This window comes from Bos grunniens, chromosome 8 (genome assembly GCF_055505025.1).
Source record: "Bos grunniens cultivar Pamir isolate PY7600 chromosome 8, Bosgru_T2T1.0, whole genome shotgun sequence".
Taxonomy (NCBI): Eukaryota; Metazoa; Chordata; class Mammalia; order Artiodactyla; family Bovidae; genus Bos; species Bos grunniens.
In genome coordinates this window covers 61,915,170-61,939,701 of record NC_141172.1, presented here as the reverse complement: position 1 = coordinate 61,939,701, position 24,532 = coordinate 61,915,170, and the positions used below count along the sequence as shown (strand labels likewise).

At 44.0% G+C, this 24,532-nt stretch overlaps 1 protein-coding gene and 1 long non-coding RNA gene across 10 annotated transcripts in view; one reads left to right on the top strand and one right to left on the bottom strand.

The window, feature by feature from the left end:
• The window catches only part of LOC147367225 (uncharacterized), a 48,137-nt gene extending 27,942 nt beyond the window's left edge, over positions 1-20,195 (bottom strand). The window contains exons 1-2 of one of the 4 annotated variants that reach the window (XR_015169947.1): positions 19,955-20,172; positions 12,701-13,490 (exon numbers count right to left, since the gene is read on the bottom strand). This is a non-coding gene — a long non-coding RNA (uncharacterized LOC147367225). Of the gene's footprint in view, positions 1-12,700; positions 13,491-19,883 lie in introns of those variants that run through there. The other 3 variants (XR_015169950.1, XR_015169948.1, XR_015169949.1) reach the window with 3 other exon arrangements.
• A 121-nt stretch (positions 20,196-20,316) lies between these two features.
• Positions 20,317-24,532, top strand: part of TBC1D2 (TBC1 domain family member 2) — a 43,028-nt gene continuing 38,812 nt past the window's right edge. For 2 of the 6 annotated variants that reach the window (XM_086416043.1, XM_086416040.1), the window contains exons 1-2: positions 20,317-20,743; positions 23,403-23,544. Coding sequence is in view for 2 of the 6 variants with exons in the window: in XM_086416040.1 (XP_086272166.1) it covers positions 20,369-20,743; positions 23,403-23,544 (517 nt within the window). In the remaining 4 variants the exon portion in view is untranslated. Of the gene's footprint in view, positions 20,744-23,301; positions 23,545-24,532 lie in introns of all 6 variants that reach the window. The other 4 variants (XM_086416044.1, XM_086416041.1, XM_086416045.1 and 1 more) reach the window with 2 other exon arrangements.

The window sequence follows — 24,532 nt, the reverse complement described above, 5'->3', positions numbered from 1 at the left end:
CAGCTCTGACATCATCTGGGCTCAAGGATCAGCAATCCCTAAAGACATACTTGCCTTTGAGGCTGTCTGTTGTCTGAAACTTTGAGAATTCTGCCCCCCTCTTTTCCCTTAGCTATGAGGAGACATTAGGAAAATATATCCGTTCCCACACCCACCACTGAGCAAAGAGGGCAGGTAAGGGGAGAGGGGGCCTTAGAAGCCTAAGGAGGCTAAGGAAGGCCCAGTGTGGGTCAGGCTGTGTAGCCCCAGGAAGGAGCTGTCTGTTCCATGCTCTCTGAGCTTGTCCTCTGCCTATGCCCCATCTCCCCGACTGGTTACACCTTACTTGGTCCTGAGCAGTAGGGTCTCTGAGGTTCTGGGCATTAATGATTAACAGTCTCTTGAAGAGAAAATTAGTCCCTACCCAACCTGTACCCCATGCCCTAAACCTCTGCCAAGTCCCATAGCCTCAGTCACGATGGTTCTAAACTCTTACAGGCCTGGGTGGGTCCTGCCTGGACATGACTATTCACCACCTGGTTCCTCCAGGTCCCAATTCCAAGGGCCCCAAACCCCCAGAGGGCATCTACTAAGCCCCTGCTTTTTGTCAGAGCCTGTGCTGGGAACATGGGAACAGCAGTGAACAGGACACGTGTCTCACAAAGTAACAGGGGATCAGGTGCATAAAGAAGAAACAAAGACAGCATGTAATAAGCTCAAAGTGGGGAGCTCAGAATGGGCAGCCAGAGGATGCTTCCTGGGGGTGTAACCTCCCTACAGGTCTGCCTTCCTGGGCATGTGATGGTATAGTTGCTTCCAAGAGTCCAATACTTAGCTTAATGTTCTGCTCATTTTGAAATTCTTAACTTTTGAACAAGAGGCCCAACATTTTCATTTTGTACTGAGTCCCACACATTGTGTAGCCAGTTCTACACCTAGACCTGAAGGTGAGAAAGAGCTAGCCAGCAAAAGAGGGAAGGGAGAGTGGGGATGGGGTGGGAACTGGTCGTCCTCCTCCTGCAGAATGCACACACCGACGGACTGCTGGGGCTGCCCTGACGATCCCTGTTTAGGCCGACTGGGTTATCCTATGTTAATCATCTACACTGGAATCCATGCGGCCTCCGATGCCGGAAGGTTCAGACAGCATTCATCCTATGTACAAAGACATGGGTCACAGATGAAAATCTTCAGATCTGGGTGCAGATTTCTACTCCCCAACTCATCTGGCTATGTAGCTTTGGATAATTCACTCAACCTCTCTGAGCTTCTGGTTCCACATCTGTAAAATGGGCATATCTCACCCAAGGGCTCATGTAGGTGAAAGTGCTTTGTAAGCACTAAGCTGATATTTGTTTTATTCCCAGATAAGAGGAATGTAAAGTGAAGAGCTTCAATCAGTGCAGAGTGCAGCCCACAATCTAACTCCCTAACAACAGAATGCATCTTGGGAAGGACATCATTGTTAGGGAGACTATCTTGACAAGAGGTGGGGGAGAAAAGTGAAATTCTGAAGACAAGGCTAAAATAGAGAGAGAGGAACAGTTCCATTTGAAAGGACTAGAAATTCAGGAGTAGAAGGAAAGAGAAAAGTGAGAGAGGAAGACAGCAGAGTGGCCAAAAGATCTGAAAGAACAGAAGCATTAAACATTTGATGTCAAGTCATTTTGTTCAGTCACTAAGTCATACCTGACTCTGGTCACCCTATGGACTGCAGAATGCCAGGCTCCCCTGTCCTTCATTTGCTATAAAATAAAATCTCCTCTACCCTTCCCTATACTCTCTCCCACAAAATACCTCTAAACCTTCAGTAAAGTTTACTATACAAGTAGAAGTCTTAGGGGTTTTAGTGGAAATGAAAGAAAGGGACAAATTCTACATCTGGATGGAAGTCAAAGTAGGGATAAAAGAAGATGCAGAGGGGAAAATAATCTCCCTGCACAAGCAGAAACAGGGAGCCAGAGGTTAGCATAAGTACAAGGTCTGTGGAAATCCACACATATACCGGAAAGGCACTGGCCTTTTCCAGAGTCAGGTATGGTAGGGATGGGAAGTTTGGATTAATCCCTTCTAGATCTCACTAGGCAGTGTAACCCCTGCTGACATCCAGGTTACTTAAGTAACAGGAAACATTTTATCCCTTAGAGACATCTCAAAGATCCTGACTGCAAAGGCAGAAATACTAGAAAGTAGCTCAGTCTGTAAAGAATCTGCCTGCAGTGCAAGAGACCCAGGTTCTATCCCTGGGTTGGGAATATCCCCTGGAGAAGGAAATAGCAACCCACTCCAGTATCCTTGCCTGGAAAATCTCATGGACAGAGGAGACTGGTGGGCTGTGGTCCTCGGGGTCGCAAAGAGTCGGGCACAACGGAGCGACTAGCACAACACTAACACAGCCAATAACGCTGTGGTCAACTGGGTCACAAAATCAAGTCCACACACAAAGCTCTGGCAGGGGTTAAAACTGGAGAAGCCACCAGCCTGCAGACTGGTGGTGTTGAAGAGCTGTCAGTTGGGCAGGCTTTGATTTTGAGGTCATGCTCAAGGTCTCTGCTCTGGTCCACCACACCCTAACAGGAGAGTTAGAGCCCTCCACCAAGAGGAAGAACATTTGCTTTCCCTCCATCTGAATTCCAATGCAAAAGACCTAGGGTAGTACTTGAAACCACAGGGATACCTTTTAAAATGCATTAGGTAACTTGCTTTATTATACAGCGAGTTACCTAAATATGTTCAAACTAAATGTAAACTCATGCTTATATCTTCCATATAAAAGCCAAATAGACTTATGACTTAAATGCACAGAAAATGACAAGACCAATAAAAACATCTTAACAACACAGATTTAAAGGAATAAATGAGGTTTTGCTGAAAAATAAGTTGCAGCTCTTAACACAAGCACAGTACCAACTGTTCCCAGGCGTGTCTCTTTGAGTTCAGCCTGCCTGGTGTGATAACTCAATTATCACACTGCTTTTCTTTATTTAAACTACTGTGAAAACTTCATTTATTCAGCACACTGTAATATCATTTGGCCTTCGCTCAACTCTAACACATCACTTCTCTATTAAATCCACCTTTGTTTTTTTCTCATGAGCTACAGACAATCGTGGGGCCATCCAGATAATACACACAAATCGAATGGTGATTGAGTGTTGATGCTCATTAAGCACTAGGCGCAGGGCTTTGCAAGCATAATCTCACCTAGATCTCACAGGGACCCCAGAGTAGGAATGATTATTGCCACACTTCTGCAGCTAAAGGCACTCAGGCACAGGGTGTGAGTGCTGTCCTGTATCACACAGCTGGGATGGACAGAGGAAATTTGAACACATCAGTCCAAGGCCGGAATACACCCTTTATACTTTTTAAATAGCCTAGGGGTTCCCTGGTGGCTCAGAGGGTAAAGAATCCACCTGCAATGCGGGAGACCTGGGTTCGATCCCTGGGTTGGGAAGATCCCCTGGAAGAGGGTATGGCAACCCACTCCAGTCTTCTTGCCTGAAGAATCCCCATGGACAGAAGAGCCTGGCAGGCTACAGTCCATGGAGTCGCAAAGAGTCAGGACATAACTAAAGTAACTGAGCACAGCACAACAAATAGCCTCAACAGAATTAGCTGGACTCAGATGACCCAGAATATACCTATTTAATTTGTTTTAGATGATCTTAACGGAGAAGGCAATGGCACCCCACTCCAGTACTCTTGCCTGGAAAATCCCATGGATGGAGGAGCCTGGAAGGCTGCAGTCCATGGGGTCGCTGAGGGTCGGACACGACTAAGCGACTTCACTTTCACTTTTGACTTTCATGCATTGGAGAAGGAAATGGCAACCCACTCCAGTGTTTTTGCCTGGAGAATCCCAGGGACGGGGGAGCCTGGTGGGCTGCTGTCTATGGGGTCGCACAGAGTCGGACACGACTGAAGTGACTTAGCAGCAGATGATCTTAAAATGAAAACACAGGTAAACCTATTTGTGGTTACCTCCCACAAGAAGCCTGCACAAGCCCCCGGCCTAATCTCACCCACCAAGGGGCAGACACCAGAAGCAAGAAGACGTACAATCCTGCACTTTGCAGAAAGGAGTCCACAAATACAGAAAGTTGAACAAAATTAGATAACAGAGAAATATGTTCCAAACAAAGGAACAAGAGAAAACCCCAGAAGAATAACTAAGTGAAGTGAAGATAGGCAATCTGCCTGAAAAAGAACTCAGAACAATGATGATCCAAGATCTCAGAAAAAGAATGGAGGTAGAGACCAAGAAAATACAAAAAGTATTTAGCAAAAAGCTAGAAGATTTAAAGAACAAACAGACATGAACAATAACTGAAATGAAAAATACACTAGAAGGAATCAATAGCAGAATAAATGGGGCAGAACAATTAAATGACCTGGGAAACAGACTAATGGAAATCACTGCTGTGGAATAGAATAAAGAAAATAGAATGACAAGAAATGAGGTTAGTCTAAGAAATCTGTGGGACAACATTAAATGCATCAACATTCATATTATAGGGGTCTCAGAAGGAGAAGAAAGAAAGGACCTGAGAAAATATTTGAAGAGATTTTTAAAATGTGAAAAACTCACTGACATGTGAAAAATTCCCTGACATGGCAAAAGAAACAGTCACCCAAGTCCAGGAAGCGCAGAGTCCCAGGCAGGATAGACCAAAAAGGAACACAGCAAGACACATAATAATCAACCTGACAAAAATGAAAGACAAAGAAAAAAAATATTAAAAGCAACAAATAACATACAAAGGAATTACCATAAGGTTATCAGCTGATTTCTCAGCAGAAATCATGCAGGCCAGTAGGAAGTGGCACGATATATATTTCAAGTGATGAAAGGGAAGAACCTACAACCAAGAATACTCTACACCCAGCAAAGCTCTCATTCAGATTCAACAGAGAAATCAAAAGGTTTACAGACAAGCAAAAGCTAACAGAATTCAGCACTATCAGACCAGCTCTGCAACAAATGCTAAAGGAACTTCTCTAACAACTTTTCTAGAAACAAGAGAATTAAAATGGAAAAGCCCATTGGTAAAAGCAAACATACAGTAGAGATAGGAAATCATGTGCATACAAATATGGTATCAAAGCCAGCAAGGTTTTATACTCTCTCATGAGGAGAATACAAATGCATAACATTGGAAATGCAGTTGAAATTAAGAGATAACCAACTTAAAACAATCTTGTATATATACAGACTGCTATATCAAAATTTCATGTTAACTGCAAACCAAAAATCTAAAACAGATACACACACACACAAAAGAAAAAGCAATCCCTGATGGTCAAGGAGTTCCCTGGCAGTCCAGTAGTTAGGACTTGGCGCTTTCACTGTGGGAGCCTGGGTTCAATCTCTGGTTAGGGAACTAAGATCCCGCAAGCCACAAGGGCATAACCCAAAAAAAAAAAAAAAAAAAAGAGAGAGAGTCATCAGATTACAAGATAACAAAAGAAAAAGGAAATTAAAAAAAAAAAAAAAAACAGCTACAAAAACAAATCCAAAGCATTTAACAAAATGGCAACAAGAACAAACATATCAATAACTACCTTAAGTGTAAATACAGTAAATGCTCCAACCAGAAGACAGAGACTGGCTGAATGGATACAGAACCAAGACTCATATATATGCTGTCTACAGGAGACTTGGAGAAGGCAATGGCACCCTACTCCAGTACTCTTGCCTGGAAAATCCCATGGACGGAGGAGCCTGGTAGGCTGCAGTCCATGGGGTCTCGAAGAGTCAGATGTGACTGAGTGACTTCACTTTTACTTTTCACTTTCATGCATTGGAGAAGGAAATGGCAACCCACTCGTGTTCTTGCCTGGAGAATCCCAGGGACAGAGAAGCCTGGTAGGAGGCCGTCTATGGGGTCCCACAGAGTCGGACACGACTGAAGTGACTTAGCAACAGTAGCAGCAGCACAGGAGACTCACTTCAGATCTAAGGATACAAAGTGAGGGGATACAAAAAAGTATGCCATGCAAATGGAAATGAAAATTGGAGTAGCAATACTCATACCGGACAAAATAGACTTTAAATAAAGACTGCTGTATGAAGGACTTCCCTGGTGGTATAGTGGTTAAGAATCCACCTTCCAATGCAGGGGACTTGGGTTCAATCCCTGGTTGGGGAACTAAGATCCCATTAGCCACAATGAGAGAAGTCCACACACCACCATGAGAGAAGCCCACGAGCAGCAAAAAAGATCCAGTGCAGCCAGGGAAGAAAAACCACAATGAGATACCACCTCACACCAGTCAAAATGGCCATCATTAAAAAGTCTACAAATAATAGATGCTGGAGAGGGTGTGGAGAAAAGGGAAGCTGTTGGGAGGAAGATAAACTGGTGCAATCATTATAGAAAACAGTCTGTAGATTCCTCAAAAAACTAAAGTTGCCATATGATACAGCAATCCCATTCCTGGGCATATACCCAGACAAAATAATTCGAAAAGATACACGTACCCTGTGTTCACAGCAGCACTATTTACAATAGCCAAGACACGGAAGCAACCGAAACGTCCATCAACAAATCAACGGATAAAGAAGACGTGTTACATATATAAGCAATGTAATATGACTCAGGAATAAAAAAGAATGAAACAATTTCATTTGCAGCAACATGAATGGACCTAGAAATTACCCTGTTAAGCCAAGTCAGTCAGAAAGACAAATACCATTTGATATCACTTATATGTGGAATCTAAACTACCACACAAATGAACATATCTATGAAACAGAAACAGACATTCATAGAGAACAGACTTGTGATTCCCAAGGGAAGGGAGGTGGCGGAAGGAAGGATTTGGAGTTTGAGATTATTAACAGCAGATGCAAACTAGTAGTACATATAGGATGGATAAACAAGGTCCTACTGTATAGCATAAGGAAGTATATTCAATATCCTGTGATAAACCAGAATGAAAAAGAATATGAAAAAGAACATATGCTGCTACTGCTGCTGCCAAGTCGCTTCAGTCGTGTCTGACTCTGTGCGACCCCATGGACTGCAGCCCACCAGGCTTCTCCGTCCACGGGATTCTCCAGGTAAGAACACTGGAGTGGGTTGCCATTTCCTTCTCCAATGCATGAAAGTGAAAAGTGAAAGTGAAGTCACTCAGTCGTGTCCGACTCTTAGCGACCCCATGGACTGCAGCCTACCAGACTCCTCCGTCCATGGGATTTTTTGGGCAACAGTACTGGAGTGGGGTGCCATTGCCTTCTCCCAAAAGAACATATATATATATGTATAAAACTGAGTCACTCTGCTATACAGCAGAAGTTAATTCAACACTAAATCAACTATACTTCAAAAAAGTTTTTTTAAAAAGAGGAAACCCATGCATTGAACCCCTTCCCTCTCACAACTTCATGCTACAATGGCTCACCCAATAGGGGGAAATCCATATAACAATTCTACCTAGACCATTTCTTGAAACTAGAGAAAGTGTCTCATGCACATTTATCAAAACTCAAGCAGTCTGCACTGTATGGGAAGAACCCGGGGAAGGGAGAAAATCCAAGCCACCCTCTTCCCACTGTTTGCAGAGGTTACTTCAAAGTAACTTCTAACTTAGCACTGGGAAAGCATGGTGGAATGCTACCAGCATTTCTGGATTTGATTTTAGAGCCTCCATTCCGAGTTCAAAGGGCCACCAGATGTGAGGCTGTTATCTTAATGCAGGGCCTATACGGAGTTGTGATTTCATGTGATTTCTGCAGAGCAGACCCAACATGCACGTTCACTCACTAATCACTTCTGACCCCATACATACAGCCTGAAGGATGGTAGAGTGCGGACTGGTGGTCAAAAGTAGAGGAAGTAAAAAGTGTAGAGTTCATGGAGCAACAGCCATCGCTTTCCCATGCCCTAGGGAGCAGGGTGGGCATTAGACATGTTCTCCTACCCCTGTAAGACTAGGGGCACCCCAAGTATTTGTACATACCTTCTCCCCTTCAGTAATAAAGGACTGGCAACACTTTTTACCTTCAATTTCAGAACCATTGGACTGCCCAATGCCTAGAGCTGGTGCTGCTAGAGTGTGGAGAAAGGGGTTAGAAAAAGATGGCCCAGCCTGAGGGGAGGAGGAGGGCCAAGGTAGCCAGTAGCATTCCCATAAAGTGGATTAAAATAGGATATAGGTTTCCCATGGGCTGAATGGACAATGAGGAAGGTTCTGGGGGTTTCAGCTATCTTAAGAGGCTGAGGAAAGAGAAGGCTGAACTTCCAGAGTAGGCTTCTGTATCTCCTTCTGTTCTGAGCATCTCAGGGTCCCAGGGTAAACACCTATCAACTTCAAAGAAACTCCTTTCTCAGTAAAACCCCTCCACTTTTCCAGATGGCTTTGCAAAAGTGAGATCTTTCTTTCCCCATTCTCTGATGGACCCAAAATATGTCAAAGGAGGAAGATAGGACTTGGCAGGACAGATGTCCCTATTTGCTTGGCCTCTTAGAGATCAAAGTTCCAAAGTGTGTACAAGGGCTGCCTTACCCTTATACCTACAGTTCTCATCATGAAGCTTCTGGACAAGCAGCTCTGGAGGACAGGAACCAGAGAGTGAGGCCCAGAAACCATGTCATGTCACAGCTGAAGAAAGACGGGGGGAGCGGGGAAGCCCAGCATGACAACTATTACCTCCTGTGGGAAGTCATCATCTAGCAAAGATGTGTCTTACTCCTCATCTCTACAAAGGGACAAAGGAGGACAACCTGCAGCCAGTTCAAAGAGACAGTTTCGGTTCAGCAGAGAGCCTCATGAGAAGTGGCCACTCTCCGGAAGTGTTCAAATAGGGAGGCTAGACAGGGAATCCCTATATCAGGTGAGAAGTTGGAATGCATAAGCCCAAAGACCTTTGTTTGGAGGTTGCAAACTGGTGACATGCATGTCATATGGGGCAAACAGATGTACTTGCTCTTATTTGTACACTGTTTGCCTTCAGAGTGTTTTGTTGTTGCTATTGGAAACAGAGCTGAGCAGAGATGCCCCTTTCCACAGGTCTTATGTTCTTTAGCTCACCATGGCCAGCACCACTCCCCACTCTACCCAATAGCACAGCCAAGTGTCCACTGGCATTTATTACTCTGCCTGCACTACAGGGTTTTCCCCTTGTACTCAACCCACTTAACCCATGTATATTATTACTTGCCTTTTCTCTGCAGGTGAGTGATCAAGTGACTTTGGCTGTATTCTACTCTCAATCTTCACTTGAAACAGTAGGATAGAGCTATGTTATCTCAATTCTCCCTCTCCCCCTGTGCTCCCAAAGATTTGCAGTGCATGTGAACAGCAGAGAAAATCACCAAATGGCTGTTTGCACTCAGCCCTGGAGCGAGATTCCCAATAACCCAATGAAAAGGAGAAAGGCAGCTCCTGAAACGTGCATGGACTAACGGGTCATGCGCCCATCACCATGCACACCACCTCCAGGACAGTGACCACTTTATGTTTTTCAGTTCAGTTCAGTTGCTCTGTTGTGTCCGACTCTTTGTGACCTCAGGACTGTAGCACGCCAGGCTTCCCTGTCCCTCACCAACTCCCGGAGCCTGCTCAAATTCATGTCCATCAAGTCGGTGATGCCATCCAACCATCTCATCCTCTGTTGTCCCCTTCTCCTCCTGTCTTCAATCTTGCCCAGCATCAGGGTCTTTTCCAATGAGTCAGTTCTTCACATCAAGTGGCCAAAATATTGGAGCTTCAGCATCAGCCCTTCCAATAATATTCAGGACCGATTTCCTTTAGGATTGACTGGTTTGATCTCGTGCAGTCCAAAGGACTCTCAAGAGTCTTCTCCAACACCACAGTTCAAAAGCATTTACATTTTTAAAGAAACATTATTCCTCCTTGAAGGGAGATTACCATCTAGTTGACTACCTTTTAGAAGAGTTCAGAGCACCCTGTTAATGACCTGCAATAAATAGAAAAACTATCTTATCTGCTAGACTGAAATAAAAATTAGAGATTTTGGACAATGATCTGGATCAAATGAATGTTGAGAGTCCTACTAGCTCAAAAAACCTATGATTCCTAAAACTCATACTAATAATAGTAGCCAACACTTACTACATGCTTTCTATAGGCCAGACACTGTGTAAGCACTTTAGGTGGTTTATCTCACATGTAAAAACACTACAGAAGAGGTATTAAGATTATCCTTAGTTATAACTGAATCATTTTGCTGTATACTTGAAACTAACTCAACATTGTAAATTAACTGTGAAAAGTGAAGTCGCTCAGTCGTGTCCGACTCTTTGCAACCCCATGGACCCTCTGTCCATGGGATTTTCCAGGCAATAGTCCTGGAGTGGATTGCCATTTCCTTCTCCAGTGGATCTTCCCGACCCAGGGATGGAACCCAGGTCTCCTGCATTGTAGACAGACGCTTTACTGTCTGAGCCACCAGGGAAGCCAAATGGGACTCAGATGGGCTCAGACGGTAAAGTGTCTATCTACAATCCGGGAGACCCAGGTTCGATCCCTGGGTTGGGAAGATCCCCTGGAGAAGGAAATAGCAATCCACTCCAGGACTATTGCCTGGAAAATCCCATGGACAGAGGAGCCTGGTAGGCTACAGTCCATGGGGTCACAAAGAGTCAGATAGGACTGAGCAAATTAACTGTACTTCAAACAAAAAAATATACTTTTTAATTTCTTAAAAAAGATTATCCTCAGATATACAGAAGAAGAAACTCAGGCACAGAGAGATTAAGTAACTTGTCCAAAGTCACACATCTAGTGATGATAGGGCCAGAATTTAAATCCAGACAGTCTAACTCCAGAGACACTAGAGAAGAAATGATGACAGTGCCAGATTTGATAGTTTCCCATAGGAATTTCTTTTCCCTACCCATTAACTGATGTGGCTACATTTCTGGCCAAGCCCACCAAGAACACAAAATACAAGAGGTTCGGATTTTCATTTCTCTGGTTTACAAATCTGTGAAAATTAAACAAAAAATACTCTCCCACATTATTTGATTCTTTAAAATATAAAACAATTAAAAAGGAAAGTTTCCTTGGAACTGAAGTTGCTTTTCCAGAATCTGGTTTACATTCAGAATTCGAAAGGGAATATAAAATAAAACTGTTCAATGTCAGGTCATTTCTTTCAAGAGTCTACAACTAAATGCTGTGCAGTGTGGGCTGGACACATGGAACTGAGTTTCCATTATGTTCAATCATGCAAAATTTGATCAATGTAGTGGACATTTGTTATGTTACAGTGACCCTGCCAGGTAGCTGGGAAGCCTATCTTAACTTCTGAGATCATGTGACATTATGAAGTATACATCCAAAACTAAACATTGTTTCTCTGTCTGCCTACTTCAATATTTTAATAAGAAAACTGTCAGTGAGAATCTTATTTGCAAATGATTTGTGTGTTTAAATAAAACTAAAAAATAAATTTAAATAAAATTCCCTTAAAATTATGTATTTGGGAAAACTAGACAGCTACATGCAAAAATAACCAAACTGGAATACTTTCTCACACCATGCACAAGAATAAACTCAAAATGGATTAAAGACTTAAAAAAACATAGGCAGTATGCTCTTTGACATCAATCTTAGCAGCATTTGTTTCTTTTTTTGGACGTTTCCTTAGGCAAGGGAAACAAAACCAAAGTAAACAAATGAGACTACTTCAAACCAAGAAACTTTTGCACAGTGAAGGACACTATCAACAAAACAAAAAGGGTGCCAACTGAATGAAAGAAAATATTTACAAGCAACTTATATGATAAGGGGTTAAGATTCAAAATACACAAATAACTCATACAACCCAACATTTAAAAAACAAGCAATCCAATTAATAAATGGGCAGCAGAGATCTGAACAGACATTTTTCCAAATAAGACATACAGATGGCCAACAAGCATATGAAAAGATGCCCAATATCATAATCATCAGGGAAATGCAAATTAAAATTACAATGAGCTATCACCTCGCCCATAGGAATGGCTATTATAAAAAAGATAACAAATAGTAAGTGTTGGTAAAGTTGTGCAGAAGAGAGAACCCTCATGCACTGTTGGTGAGAATGTAAATTGGTGCAGCCACTAGGAGATTCCTCAAAAAATTAAAAATAGAACTACCATACAATCCAGCAAACACTAATTTGAAAACAATACGTGCACCTCTATGTTCACTGCAGCATTATTTATAATAGCTAAGATATGAAACCAAGCTAAGTGCCCATCAACAGATGAATGGATAAAGATCTGGCATATATACACAATGGAATATTACATAGCCACAAAAAGGAATGAAATCTTGCCATTAGTGACAACACAGATAAAGCTAGGCCATTATGCTAAGTAAAAACAAAATCAGACAGAGAAAAGTAAACACTGTATGATTTCACTTACATGCAGAATCTAAAAAAAGAAAAGTGGGACTTCCCTGACAATCCAGTGGTTAAGTCTCCTAGCTTCCACTACAGGGGGCACAGGTTTGATCCATGGTTGGGGAACTAAGATCCTTCATGCCAGGTGGTGTGGCAAAAAAAATAAACTAAATAAAACAAATTAACAAATATAACAAAAGAGAAACAGGGTTTTTGAAACAGATGCAAAAAACAAACAGGTGGTTGCGAGAGAAGAGGGGGTTGAGGGGGGGAGAGAAATAGGTGAGGGAGATTTAAGAGGTACAAGCTTCCAGTTGCAAAATAGATGAGTCACAAGAATGCAATGTACAGTCTGGGGGATATAATCAATAATTATTTAATCTTTGTATGGGGACAGAGTATAAATAGATTTACTGCAGTGATCATTTTGAAATGTACTGAAATATCAAATCACTATGTTGTGTATAAGAAACTAACAGTTTCTTAAGTCAATTATACTTCAAAAACAAACTCATAAAAAGAGATTAGATTTATGGTTGTCAGAAGTAGGGTATGGGGGGGAATGGACGAAGGAAGTCAAAGGTACAAAATTCCAGTTATAAGATAAATAGGTACTAGGGATAAAATGTCCATGATACAGATAATTAATACTGCTGTATGTATGTTATATATGAAAGTTAAGAGAGTAAATCCTGAATTCTCTTTACAAGGAAAAAATATATTTCCATTAAATTTTCTATTTAATTCTGTAACTACATGAGATAATGGATGTTCCTAAACTTATTATAATAATAATTTCATGATGTATGTAACTCAAATTATTATGCTATACACCTTAAATTTATTCAGTGCTATAAGTCAATTATATCTCAGTAAAAGGAGAAGGCAATGGCACCCCACTCCAGTACTCTTGCCTGGCAAATCCCATGGATAGAGGAGCCTGGTAGGCCGTAGTCCATGGGGTTGCTAGGAGTCAGACATGACTGAGCAACTTCACTTTCACTTTCATGCACTGGAGAAGGAAATGGCAACCCGCTCCAGTGTTCTTGCCTGGAGAATCCCAGGGACGGGGGATCCTGGTGGGCTGCCGTCTCTGGGGTCGAACAGAGTCGGACATGACTGAAGCAACTTAGCAGCAGCAACAGCAACACTGAAAGAACAAAATCATAAATATATTTAAAAATAAAAACTGTCAAATAAACATTAATTCTCTGGGCTTATTATCAATTGAAAATATTACTCAAAAATAAATGTTAGACATTATATGATGACATTTTCCTGACCAGAAAGCCTAAAATTTTTAAATCATATTTTAAATAAGACTACTCCTTCCTTAATAAGAGAACTGAAATTGTCCCAAAGTATTAATAAATAAAAAAACTCAATATTGAAGGCAACTCCAAATTACTTAATAAAAAATGTTCATTAGTGCATGTAATAAACTCTTATATTGAATACAAAGACATACATGATTTTGTTAAAAGAAAATGTTTCACTACTCTTCACTAAAAAACAGGCTGAAGGAATATGTAAAGTATATATGTTTTAAAGATGTCAAATTATTAACCTTCCTCTTTACAATATATTGTGGGGAAAGGGAACATGATTTGGTGCCTCTTTTAAGCCCTTTGAGGCTTCCCTTGTGGCTCAGCTGGTAAAGAATCTGCCTGCAATGTGGGAGACCTGGGTTGGATCCCTGGGTTGGGAAGATCCCCTCGAGAAGGGAAAGTCTACCCACCCCAGTATTCTGGCCTGGAGAATTCCATGGACTGTACAGTCCATGGGGTCACAAAGAGTTGGACACCACTGAGCGACTTTTACTTTACTTTAAGCCCTTTAGCAAATGACCCTGTTTAGTTCAGTTGCTCAGTCGTGCCCAACTCTTTGCAATCCTATGGACTGCAGCACGCCAGGCCTCCCTACCCATCACCAACTCCCGGAGTTTACTCAAATTCATGTCCATTGAGCCGGTGATGCCATCCAACCATCTCATCCTCTGTCATCCCTTTCTCCTCCTGCCTTCAATCTTTCCCAGCATCAGGGTCTTTTCAAATGAGTCAGCTCTTCGCATCAGGTGGCCAAAGTATTGGAGTTTCAGCTTCAGCATCAGTCCTTCCAATGAATATTCAGGACTGATTTCCTTTAGGATGGACTGGTTGGATCTCCTTGCAGTCCAAGGGACTCTCAAGAGTCTTCTCCAACACCACAGTTCAAAAGCATCAATTCTTCGGCGCTCAGCTTTCTTCACAGTCTAACTCTCACATCCGTACGTGACCACTGGAAAAACCATAGCCTTGACTAGATGGACCTTTGTTGGCAAAATAATGTCTCTGCTTTTTAATATGCTGTCTAGGTTGGTCATAACTTTTCTTTCAAGGAGCAAGTGTCTTTTAGTTTCATGGCTGCAGTCACCATCTGCAGTGATTTTGGAGCCCCAAAAGATAAAAATCTGTCACTGTTTCCACTGTTTCCCCATCTATTTGCCATGAAGTGATGGAACCAGATGCCATGATCTTCATTCTCTGAATGTTGAGTTTTAAGCCACCTTTTTCAGAGCCTGGGAACGCCCAATATACCCCAGGATAGTACACCACAGAGGCCACAAGGTGTCGCTTTCTGACAACCTCTAGCTTTGCAGCACACACTATTCTTCAAGGGGAAGGATGTTATTAAATTTTGAAGGGGAAGAAGAGGAAGGATGTTACTATATTTTCATGCAATAACCAGAAGTGCATCCACTAGAACACACAGCAATTAATGCATCCAGATTAACAGAAGTTTCCCTCTAACATCCCTAAACCTAAAACTTAAATCTATTTTTACCGTCTTCATCTTCTTTTCCCCTGGAGCAACCCAGAGCATGTTTTTCTGTTTTTTACAACTTGAGGGATCCAAGTTCCTTGACTGGGGATGGAACTCGTGCCCACTGTTGTGGAAGCACAGAGGCCCAACCACTGGCCCACCACGGAATTCCCACCATGAGCATGTTAACATTACTGCAGATTAGGGATACCAACCCCTAAATTTTCCATAGTTACTTTTTAGTCTTCACAAACACTCAATGGGATGCCCTGAGGAGGAATTGTTATCCTTATTTTACTGATGAGGAAACCAAAGCCCAGAGAGGTTATAACGGGCCAATGAAAATTCCAGTGACCAGGTTTCCCGACACATAGCACCCCAGCTGGGGCCTGTAACCCTGCCTCTCCTCCATCCCTCGGCGTGGAAGTGGTTGGGAGTAGGGTTCCACTGTTCAGCTTTTTAGAAATTAATGTAAAATACTTTATATTAAACTGATATGAATTTGCAGGTATTTATGTTTATAAAATAAAGTTTCAGAGGGTTTTCATGGCTGCTCTAATTCATTATGAACTGTGCTGTGATGGGTTTCCAAGGAAGCTCTCTGTTGTTCAGGGAATGTATTAGTTTGCTAGGATTGCCCTAAAGAAACACTGGGCTTTAAACAACAGAAATTAATTTTCTCACAATTGTGGAGGCTAGAAATCCATCATCAAGGTGTCAACAGGGCTATTTCTTTTGAGGCCACTCTTCTTGGTTGGTAGATGGCTGTCTTCCCCAGATCTTAGCACCCATGCATGTGTGGGTGTGTATGTGTGTGTCAATCTCTTCTTATAAAGACATGAGTCAAACTGGAGTAGGGCCCACCTTACTGACTTCATTTTACCTTAATTACCTCTTTAAAGGTCCTATCTCCAAACACTGTCACATTCTGAGATACTGGGGTTGGAATTTCAACATACGAATTTAAGGGTGACAATTCAACCTGTAACAGGATGAAAAAGTTGAGAAACGTTCAATACCCCTTCCAACTCTTTACCCACAAGAATGGCAGTGTTCTAGTCTATGTCCCAAGATCACACGATTAATAATCATTGGTGCTAGAATTCAAATACTGGAGGTCCATATGACACCAGTGACTAAGCATTCAAGCTGAATATTGATAAGCACAGCTTTTACTGCCTTTAACTTCCTCCACCAAATAGTTCATAATGGCAGCTACTTTCCTTTTTACCCAATAGCTATTTAGAAAATTTGTTTTTACTTCCAAGAGATTAGATTGGTTAACTTTGTTATTATTTTCAAATTTTCATGACAAAGTATTTGCTGGTACGAAATCTTTCTAGATAACAAAAATGTCTCCATGTCAAAATGACATGGAGCATAATATAAAAAAACTAAGTAATCCCTATTTAATTGATTCAACCTTATCATTGTATTCTGATCTCTGTATCTTTGTTTTCTGTGGCTGTCTTCCAGCAAATCTCACAAAGGCTAAAAGTGGTGCTAAAATCTCCAGTTGTAATTGTAGTATTTCCAAGTTTTAAATGATGTGAATTCTACTATATAATCTAACATCCTGTCTGTGGTTTACTGCCTTTTGCCTAGAGATCTTCTTGACTGAGTTTTAATTATAGTTAACATTTACTGTGTCCCACCCTCTGTGCTTGTAGTTTCACACAAATTACTTTAAAACCAAAGTAACTCTAGCAATATTGATCATGTGGATCCAGATTTATGGAAATTGGAATTTATACAGTATTGAAGAAAAATACGGTAATCCAAATCCTGAAGGATGACGCTGTGAAAGTGCTGCACTCAATATGCCAACAAATTTGGAAAACTCAGCAGTGGCCACAAGACTGGAAAAGGTCAGTTTTTATTCCAATCCCAAAGAAAGGCAATGCCAAAGAATGCTCAAACTACCACACAATTGCACTCATCTCACACGCTAGGAAAGTAACGCTCAAAATTCTCCAAGCCAGGCTTCAGCAATACGTGAACCGTGAACTTCCAGATATTCAAGCTGGTTTTAGAAAAGGCAGAGGAACCAGAGATCAAATTGCCAACATTCGCTGGATCATGGAAAAAGCAAGAAAGTTCCAGAAAAACATCTATTTCTGCTTTGTTGACTATGCCAAAGCCTTTGACTGTGTGGATCACAATAAACTGTGGAAAATTCTGAAAGAGGAATACCAGACCACCTGACCTGCCTCTTGTGAAACCTGTATGCAGGTCAGGAAGCAACATTTAGAACTGGACATGGAACAACAGACTGGTTCCAAATAGGAAAAGGAGTACGTCAAGGCTGTATATTGTCACCCTGCTTATTTAACTTATACACAGAGTACATCATGAGAAACGCTGGGCTAGAGGAAGCACAAGCTGGAATCAAGATTGCCGGGAGTAATATCAATAACCTCAGATATGCAGATGACACCACCCTTATGGCAGAAAGTGAAGAAGAACTAAAGAGCCTCTTGATGAAAGTGAAAGAGGAGAGTGAAAAAGTTGGTTTAAAACTCAACATTCAGAAAACTAAGACCATGGCATTCGGTCCCATCACTTCATGGCAAATAGATGGGGTAACACTGGAAACAGAGGCAGATTTTATTTTTCTGGGCTCCAAAATCACTGCAGATGGTGACTACAGCCATGAAATTAAAAGACGCTTACTCCGTGGAAGGAAAGTTATGACCAACCTAGATAGCATATTAAAAAGCAGAGACATTGCTTTGCCAACAAAGGTCTGTCTAGTCAAGGTTATGGTTTTTCCAGTAGTCATGTATGGATATAAGAGTTGGACTATAAAGAAAACAGAGTGCCGAAGAATTGATGCTTTTGAACTGTGGTGTTGGAGAAGACTCTTGAGAGTCCCTTGGACAGCAAGGAGATCCAACCAGTCCATCTAAAGGAAATCAGTCCTGGGTGTTTATTGGAAGGACTGATGTTGAAGCTGAAACTCCAATACCTTGGCCACCTGATGCGAAGAGTTGACTCATTGGAAAAGACTCTGATGCTGGGAGGGATTGGGGGCAGGAGGAGAAGGGGACGACAGAGGATGAGATGGTTGGATAGCATCACCGACTCGATGGACATGAGTTTGGGTGAATTCCAGGAGTTGGTGATGGACAGGGAGGCCTGGCGTTCTGCAGTTCATGGAGTCACAAAGAGTGAGAAACAACTGAGCATCTAAGCTGAACTGAATTCAGAAAAGAAGGGAGATCTGTTCCTAACCTGGCAGTGCTAGTCCTTGTAGGCAGTGGCACAAGCCATGTAAGGATCCCTGGAGGAATAACCTCGGGAGCAACCTCTACCAACATTGGTAATAGGTCCTAACCCTGATACCCAACTGGAAGGAATGACTGACTATACCAGGAACCAACTCATAGAAAGGTACACCTGAACTAAATTTGGATTTTATTGCTTTCAAACCCCGCTTTGGCTGGACCAACAGTATAATTAACATATCACTGATTTTGTAACTGAAAATTCAGTCCTTCTTCCCAATACAGACTGAAGATAATGGGAAGGTTCTAAGGATAAAGGAAAACGAAATTTATTGATTTGACAGCAAATGAGGACAGTAGCAGACTAACTTCCTGAAAATTACCGTCCTGCTTTCTGGGAGAAACCAGGAGTATTTAAGGAAAGTCTTGAGACTGGGGTTAAAAGGAACAAGCAAAACTAGCAAGAAGGCCCGCCAGCATTAATCAGTAACAAAGAATGCAAATTTAGTTCCCAGCAACACAAGGGGAAGATAGGAAAAACAGTTTTAGAAATCATCTATCAAAACAGTTTTAACCTTGTGGCCCTTTTACAGTTGGGAGGATGTTACTTCTTTTCATTTGCTTATTAAGAGACATTATCCCGTATACTAGGAACTTGGGAAATACTGTTATTATAAATTATAATTTCTGCAGTGAACCTGTATTTAAAAAATTACTGTACTGGCAAAGACAGTCTCAGTCTCTGGGCATAATTTACCCGGAAACGAGAATTTTGTTAAGGATTGGAGAAGGCAATGGCAACCCACTCCAGTATTCTTGCCTGGAAAATCCCATGGATGGAGGAGCCTGGTAGGCTGCAGTCCATGGGGTCGCTAAGAGTCGAGGACGACTGAGCGACTTCACTTTCACTTTTCACTTTCATGCATTGGAGAAGGAAATGGCAACCCACTCCAGTATTCTTGCCTGGAGAATCCCAGGGACAGAGGAGCCTGGTGGGCACAAAGTCGGACACGACTGAAGCGATTTGGCAGCAGCAGCAGAGAAAGAGAAGCTAAAGGGAGAGGAGCTAAGAAAGGGCTAGGGCACCGTGATGCCTCGAAAGAGGTGGACAGAAATGGGTTCTACAGCCTAAGAGAAGAGATGCGCCTGACAGGAGGGAAGGGGAAAAACTTAAGGTCAAGTGGTAGAATGAGACATGAGGTTGAGCGAGTTAATCAGGGCCTATTTGTCTGTGTACACAATTTGCTGAGTCCAGCCCCAGTCAGGCACCGGGTTCCGTCAGGGTAGCAGCCGGACCAGGCGCCCCAGGTAACGCAAGCAGCCAGAAAAGGAGGCTGGGACGGAGGGCGGAGAGGCCGCCGCGGTCAGGGGTGAATCACGAATAAACAGCCGCGGGTACTGAGCCAACGAGCCCCACAAGCCGAGAGCAGTGCCGGATGTGGCGACACTGAGCAGGGCGTCCCTTTCAGCCAATGGCCGCGCGGTCCGCCGTCCGACGGTGACCGGAGCGGTACCTGGGGAGAAAAGGCGGGAGGCCCATGAGGCGCGAGAAAGGACCACCCTTCCACGCCATTACGCGAGTTACCAGAGCAGTGTACCGGAGGACCCGCGTCTCTTTCAGCTTCCCTTCCGCGGGTTAACTAATTCAGAGACACCACGCCTTCAACCTGTGGACTGCCTCATGCCGGAAGCTGCCCCCAGTAAAGATGGCGCACAGGCAACGAGGAAAAGCCTGAAGTAGGCGGGAAAGGAGGAGCCGGCAGAGGGCGTGCCGGGGCCTGTCCTGGCGGCCGAGGCCCGAATGGGCGTGGCCATCCGCCTCTACTGGGCTTTCGATCTATGAGGCTCACAAGCTGCAGCCAACCGAGTCCCTCCGTCGTCTCCTGGAGGCGGGTCGCCACTGGCCCCGCCCCCGTCGGATCACTCCCTTTTGGAAGGTTATCACCTGAGTTTTCAAGATTTGAGTGGGGTTGGGCCACTAACCTCCAGTCCCTCTGCGATGGAGGGCGCGCAGGAGAGCCCCGCGGAGTCTGGTTCCTCCGTCCCGTGGTCCGAAGAGCCTGCTGGCTCGGCCAAGGTTCCCGAGGTGTCGCTTTCGGAGGAGTCGGAGGGCTGTACCCGGCCCCTGGAGGCGACCCCCCCAAAGCTTTGTGGATATTTAAGTAAGTTTGGTGGCAAGGGGCCCATCCGGGGCTGGAAATCCCGCTGGTTCTTCTTCGACGAGAGGAAATGTCACCTGTATTATTCGCGGACCGCGCAGGATGCGAATCCGTTGGACAGCATCGACCTCTCCAGTGCGGTGTTTGATTGCAAGGCGGACGCCGAGGAGGGGACTTTCGAAATCAAGACTCCCAACCGGATAATTACCTTGAAGGTAAATGGAGCACTGTTTTCCCTTTTTGGCCGGGATGGGATCCCAGGGCACCGCCGAGCACAGGTGGGTGGTCACAATAAACTTATCATAATCACCGACCCCGATCACCTCAGTGAACCCTGGGTGCCCAGGGTTTTGTGTTTTTCAAAGCGCATTCACACCCATTTCCTCATTAGATTCCTGCAGTAAAGGCCGGGATGATGGACCTATATTACGGATCAAAAAACTGAGTCATAAAGGGGTAAAGGGACTGGTTTGAGTCACACCACTAAAAAGTAGTGTAGCCCACACTTGGAATCTCATAGCTTCCCTACTTCTCAGTACCTTATCAAAACTTTTAGGATACAGTCCATTGGGTTGCAAAACAGTCAGACAAAACTTAACCAGCTTAACAACAAAAAACTAGGCAGTTACCATAACTTTCTTACTTAGGGCTGAAGTATAGTCAAGATAATGAGCTTTACAATCCTCTTTCAAGGCCGGATTCTGAATTACTTTTCTTGATGTTGTAGCCAAGGGGAATGAATGCTGAGAAAACATTGGCAGAGATTGGGAGATAAACACTTAGGTTTCACTGATCAACCTACATTGTTCATTGAAGCATAGCCAAACCTGTTTTCTCATCAGTAAGTTCTGTTTTATTATCATATTTAACTGGAAAAGCCTGAAGCATTGCAAAGGCCATGTGCTTTGAAATCAGACAGGCTTGGATTCAAATTCTGCATCAGCTACTTACTAACTGTGTGACTCTGGGCAAGGTAACCTCTTAGTACCGAGGTAGTTTGTGAGACTAAAACAAGGTATGTAAGCACCTGGCACATCACAAGTTGCGGAATTAATCTCAGCCTAGACTACTGCTGGCATCTAGTGGGTGCACAATACGTATTTGTTGACTGAGCACACATAGTAACAGAACCAAGGTCAGAAACTTCTTGTCCAGTGAAAGTGCCTAGAACTTAACTGGAAAGAAAGATTGGTGTGGGCTAGGAGTTCTGAAATTCACACTCAGAGAGGAGTGTGCCAGTAGACTGCTTCCCTCCCACCTCTACTTCCAGCCAATGGAGAATCTATTGAGCCCCCTGCATATAGCTCACAGCTTTTAGTTGCACTTTAATGACTAGGCCAGTCTTGTGACCAGGCTGCAGTGGGGGGTGGGTGACAGTCCATCAGGAGAAAATGATGGCTGAGCTGTAGCATTGGGGAAGGAGACATATGCAGGTGGCTATGGATATGAGAGAGGAGTCAAGGATGGCTTGTGTAACTGGCTGACTGCCTGGTTGGGCCAGTCACTGACAGGAGGGAACCCCAATTGAGGAAACAACAGGACATGCAGTCATATGTCCCCTTGGTAGATTCTTAAGTTTCAAGAGGAGAGGGGCCATGTGGGCTCACCAGTGTCTCCACTGCCTACCACAGTCCCTGACACATACCATAGATGCTCAATATACACATGTCCAGAGAATTAATAAAATGGGATGTTTGGGTATGAGTGGGAGTTTGTGAGCACAAGGTCATGGTGAAGCCCTGGAAGAAGCTGAGGTCTCTCAGGGAAAGCTTTGACATATAGAAAGAGAATGGTGGACAGCATTTTATCTGATTTGATCCCTCCATGGCAGGCTGAGGGCCCCTCTCATGGAGCCTCCTGCCTTCTGCACACCTCACCCCCGGCCCTCTTGAGAAGAGGGCTTGCCCTGGCTGCTTGCTTATATTCTCACACGGCCTTGACTGTGGTCATCTCTGTGAGGCTTACCTTCCAATCCTAGCGAGCTGCCCAGCTTCTGCAGCCCATCTGATCCCAGGCCTTCTCTCTGTAAGTCACACTCTCCTGGCCATAAATTATAACAGGTCTCTGGCTTAGAAGTGGGAGACCTGGGTTCTGGGACCAGCTCTACCACCACCTGCCTGGGCCACCTCACAGCCTTAGTTTCTCCAAGTTTCTCCATCTATAGCAGGGGCCAAGCACTCCTGCCCTGCTTCCCCAGTGGAGGATCAGGCAACGTAATGGATGTGAGAGTAGGTGTGTGGACCATCCAGTATCGGGGGACTGATGACCAGTGTCAGGTGTACCTTGTGTGGGCTGCCTGGAGGTGCCACTGAATTGTTGTTGAGTGCACGTGACTTTCCAGGTCCCAGTCGTATCATCCTCAGAAAGGGGGGGATTCTCCTCACTCCACAAAGTTGACTTGGACACTGAGATGTCACATAAGAAGGTAGTGATGCTACCCGGGCCCCAGCCAAGTCAGAATTTCAAAGCTCTCTCCCTCTCTCTCAATGTCTCCAAACTCTTTTATCCAGTGAGCACATTTGGAGCTCCTGCTGCATGTCAGGAACTCTGCTGGACACTTTCCTTCCCTCATTTCACCCTCATAACCACCTTATGGACCGAGTGTTATCATCACCATAGTACAGATGAAAACACTGAGGCCCAGAAAGGTTAAGATATCTCTGAGTGGAAGATCAGAGCCTGGTTATCTTCTATGACTGAGGAGCATGTGGTGTTTCAAAGATGGGCACCTATCCACAGTGGCAGTGTTTTGTTTTGTTTTTTGTTTTCTCAGGAAGGAGAGAGTTGCCAAACTTCCCATGACCTTCTCACATCCCTCACCCAGTCCCACCGTGTGGGCACAGGGCCTTGCCAACTAACCCTTGTGCTTCTCAGGCTGCCACCAAGCAAGCGATGCTGTACTGGCTGCAGCAGCTGCAGATGAAGCGCTGGGAGTTCCACAACAGCCTGCCTGCACTTCCTGCTGCCCACGACGCTGCCCTGGCTGGGAATGGGCCTGCCCTGCGCCTTGAGCTAGGTACCCAACAGGCTTGCCTTCTATTCATACACCCAGGGCTTTTGGTGACCAAGCCTCTACCCTCCTGTTGGGAGTAAGTGGGAGGAGTCCTCTGCTAAAGAAGCAGAGAGCCAGGGATGTGGCTCAGGATCAGCTAGGGCAACAGTATAGCATCCATGGCAAGAACACAGGCTCTGAGGCCATGCTGGCTGGCTTTAGATCCTCATCCTGTGCAATCTTCGGCAAGTTGCTTAACCTTTCTGAGCTTCAATTTCCTTCCCTGTAAAATGAGGTTAATAAACTATACCTACTTCTTAGGGTTATTATAAGGATTAAATGAATCTACACAGCTTAAGTGGTTGGAATGATGTCTGAGCATTGTCAGAGTTCAGTAGACGTCAGCTAATATTATGATGATAGCAATTATGCAAAGATTTCAAGAACTTTCACAACCTGTGAGGAAGGTTAATGAGAAAATGCAGTTATTGTTGTTGCTTCTGACATAAATGCTTTTGTGCTGTGAGTCGAGTAGATCTGTGATCTTATCCCATGTTTCTGTAGGGCAGAACCTTCACCCCCAGGTGACCCATAAGAACCCAAATCCTAAAACGTCTCAGCATGGAGGAGTCCTGGAGCTCATACCCTCCCACACCCATATTGCAGCCAGGACTGTGACTGGCAGGTTTTAGAACTGAGACAGAAAACCACCCACAGGGCTGTAGCGTGTCTAACATGCTTCACCATTAGTTGACAGGGACCCCCGTGGGCGAGGGCGGGACCTGTGACCAGCCGCCTCCTAGACCCTAGTACCCAGATGCATTACAGACCGAGCTCATCTGCCTTTATCCTTCTCCCCACTTTTCCTTCCCTCAGCCAATGGCCTTCATTTACCATTTGCCCCTTCCTGAATCTCAGCCAGTCCAGTCAGTCGCCTGGGCCGGCGATGTCTGCTTTCTGGCGTGCACGTCAGATCCAGGTGCTCACTGCTATTGTCTTGGGTCAGGCCTCC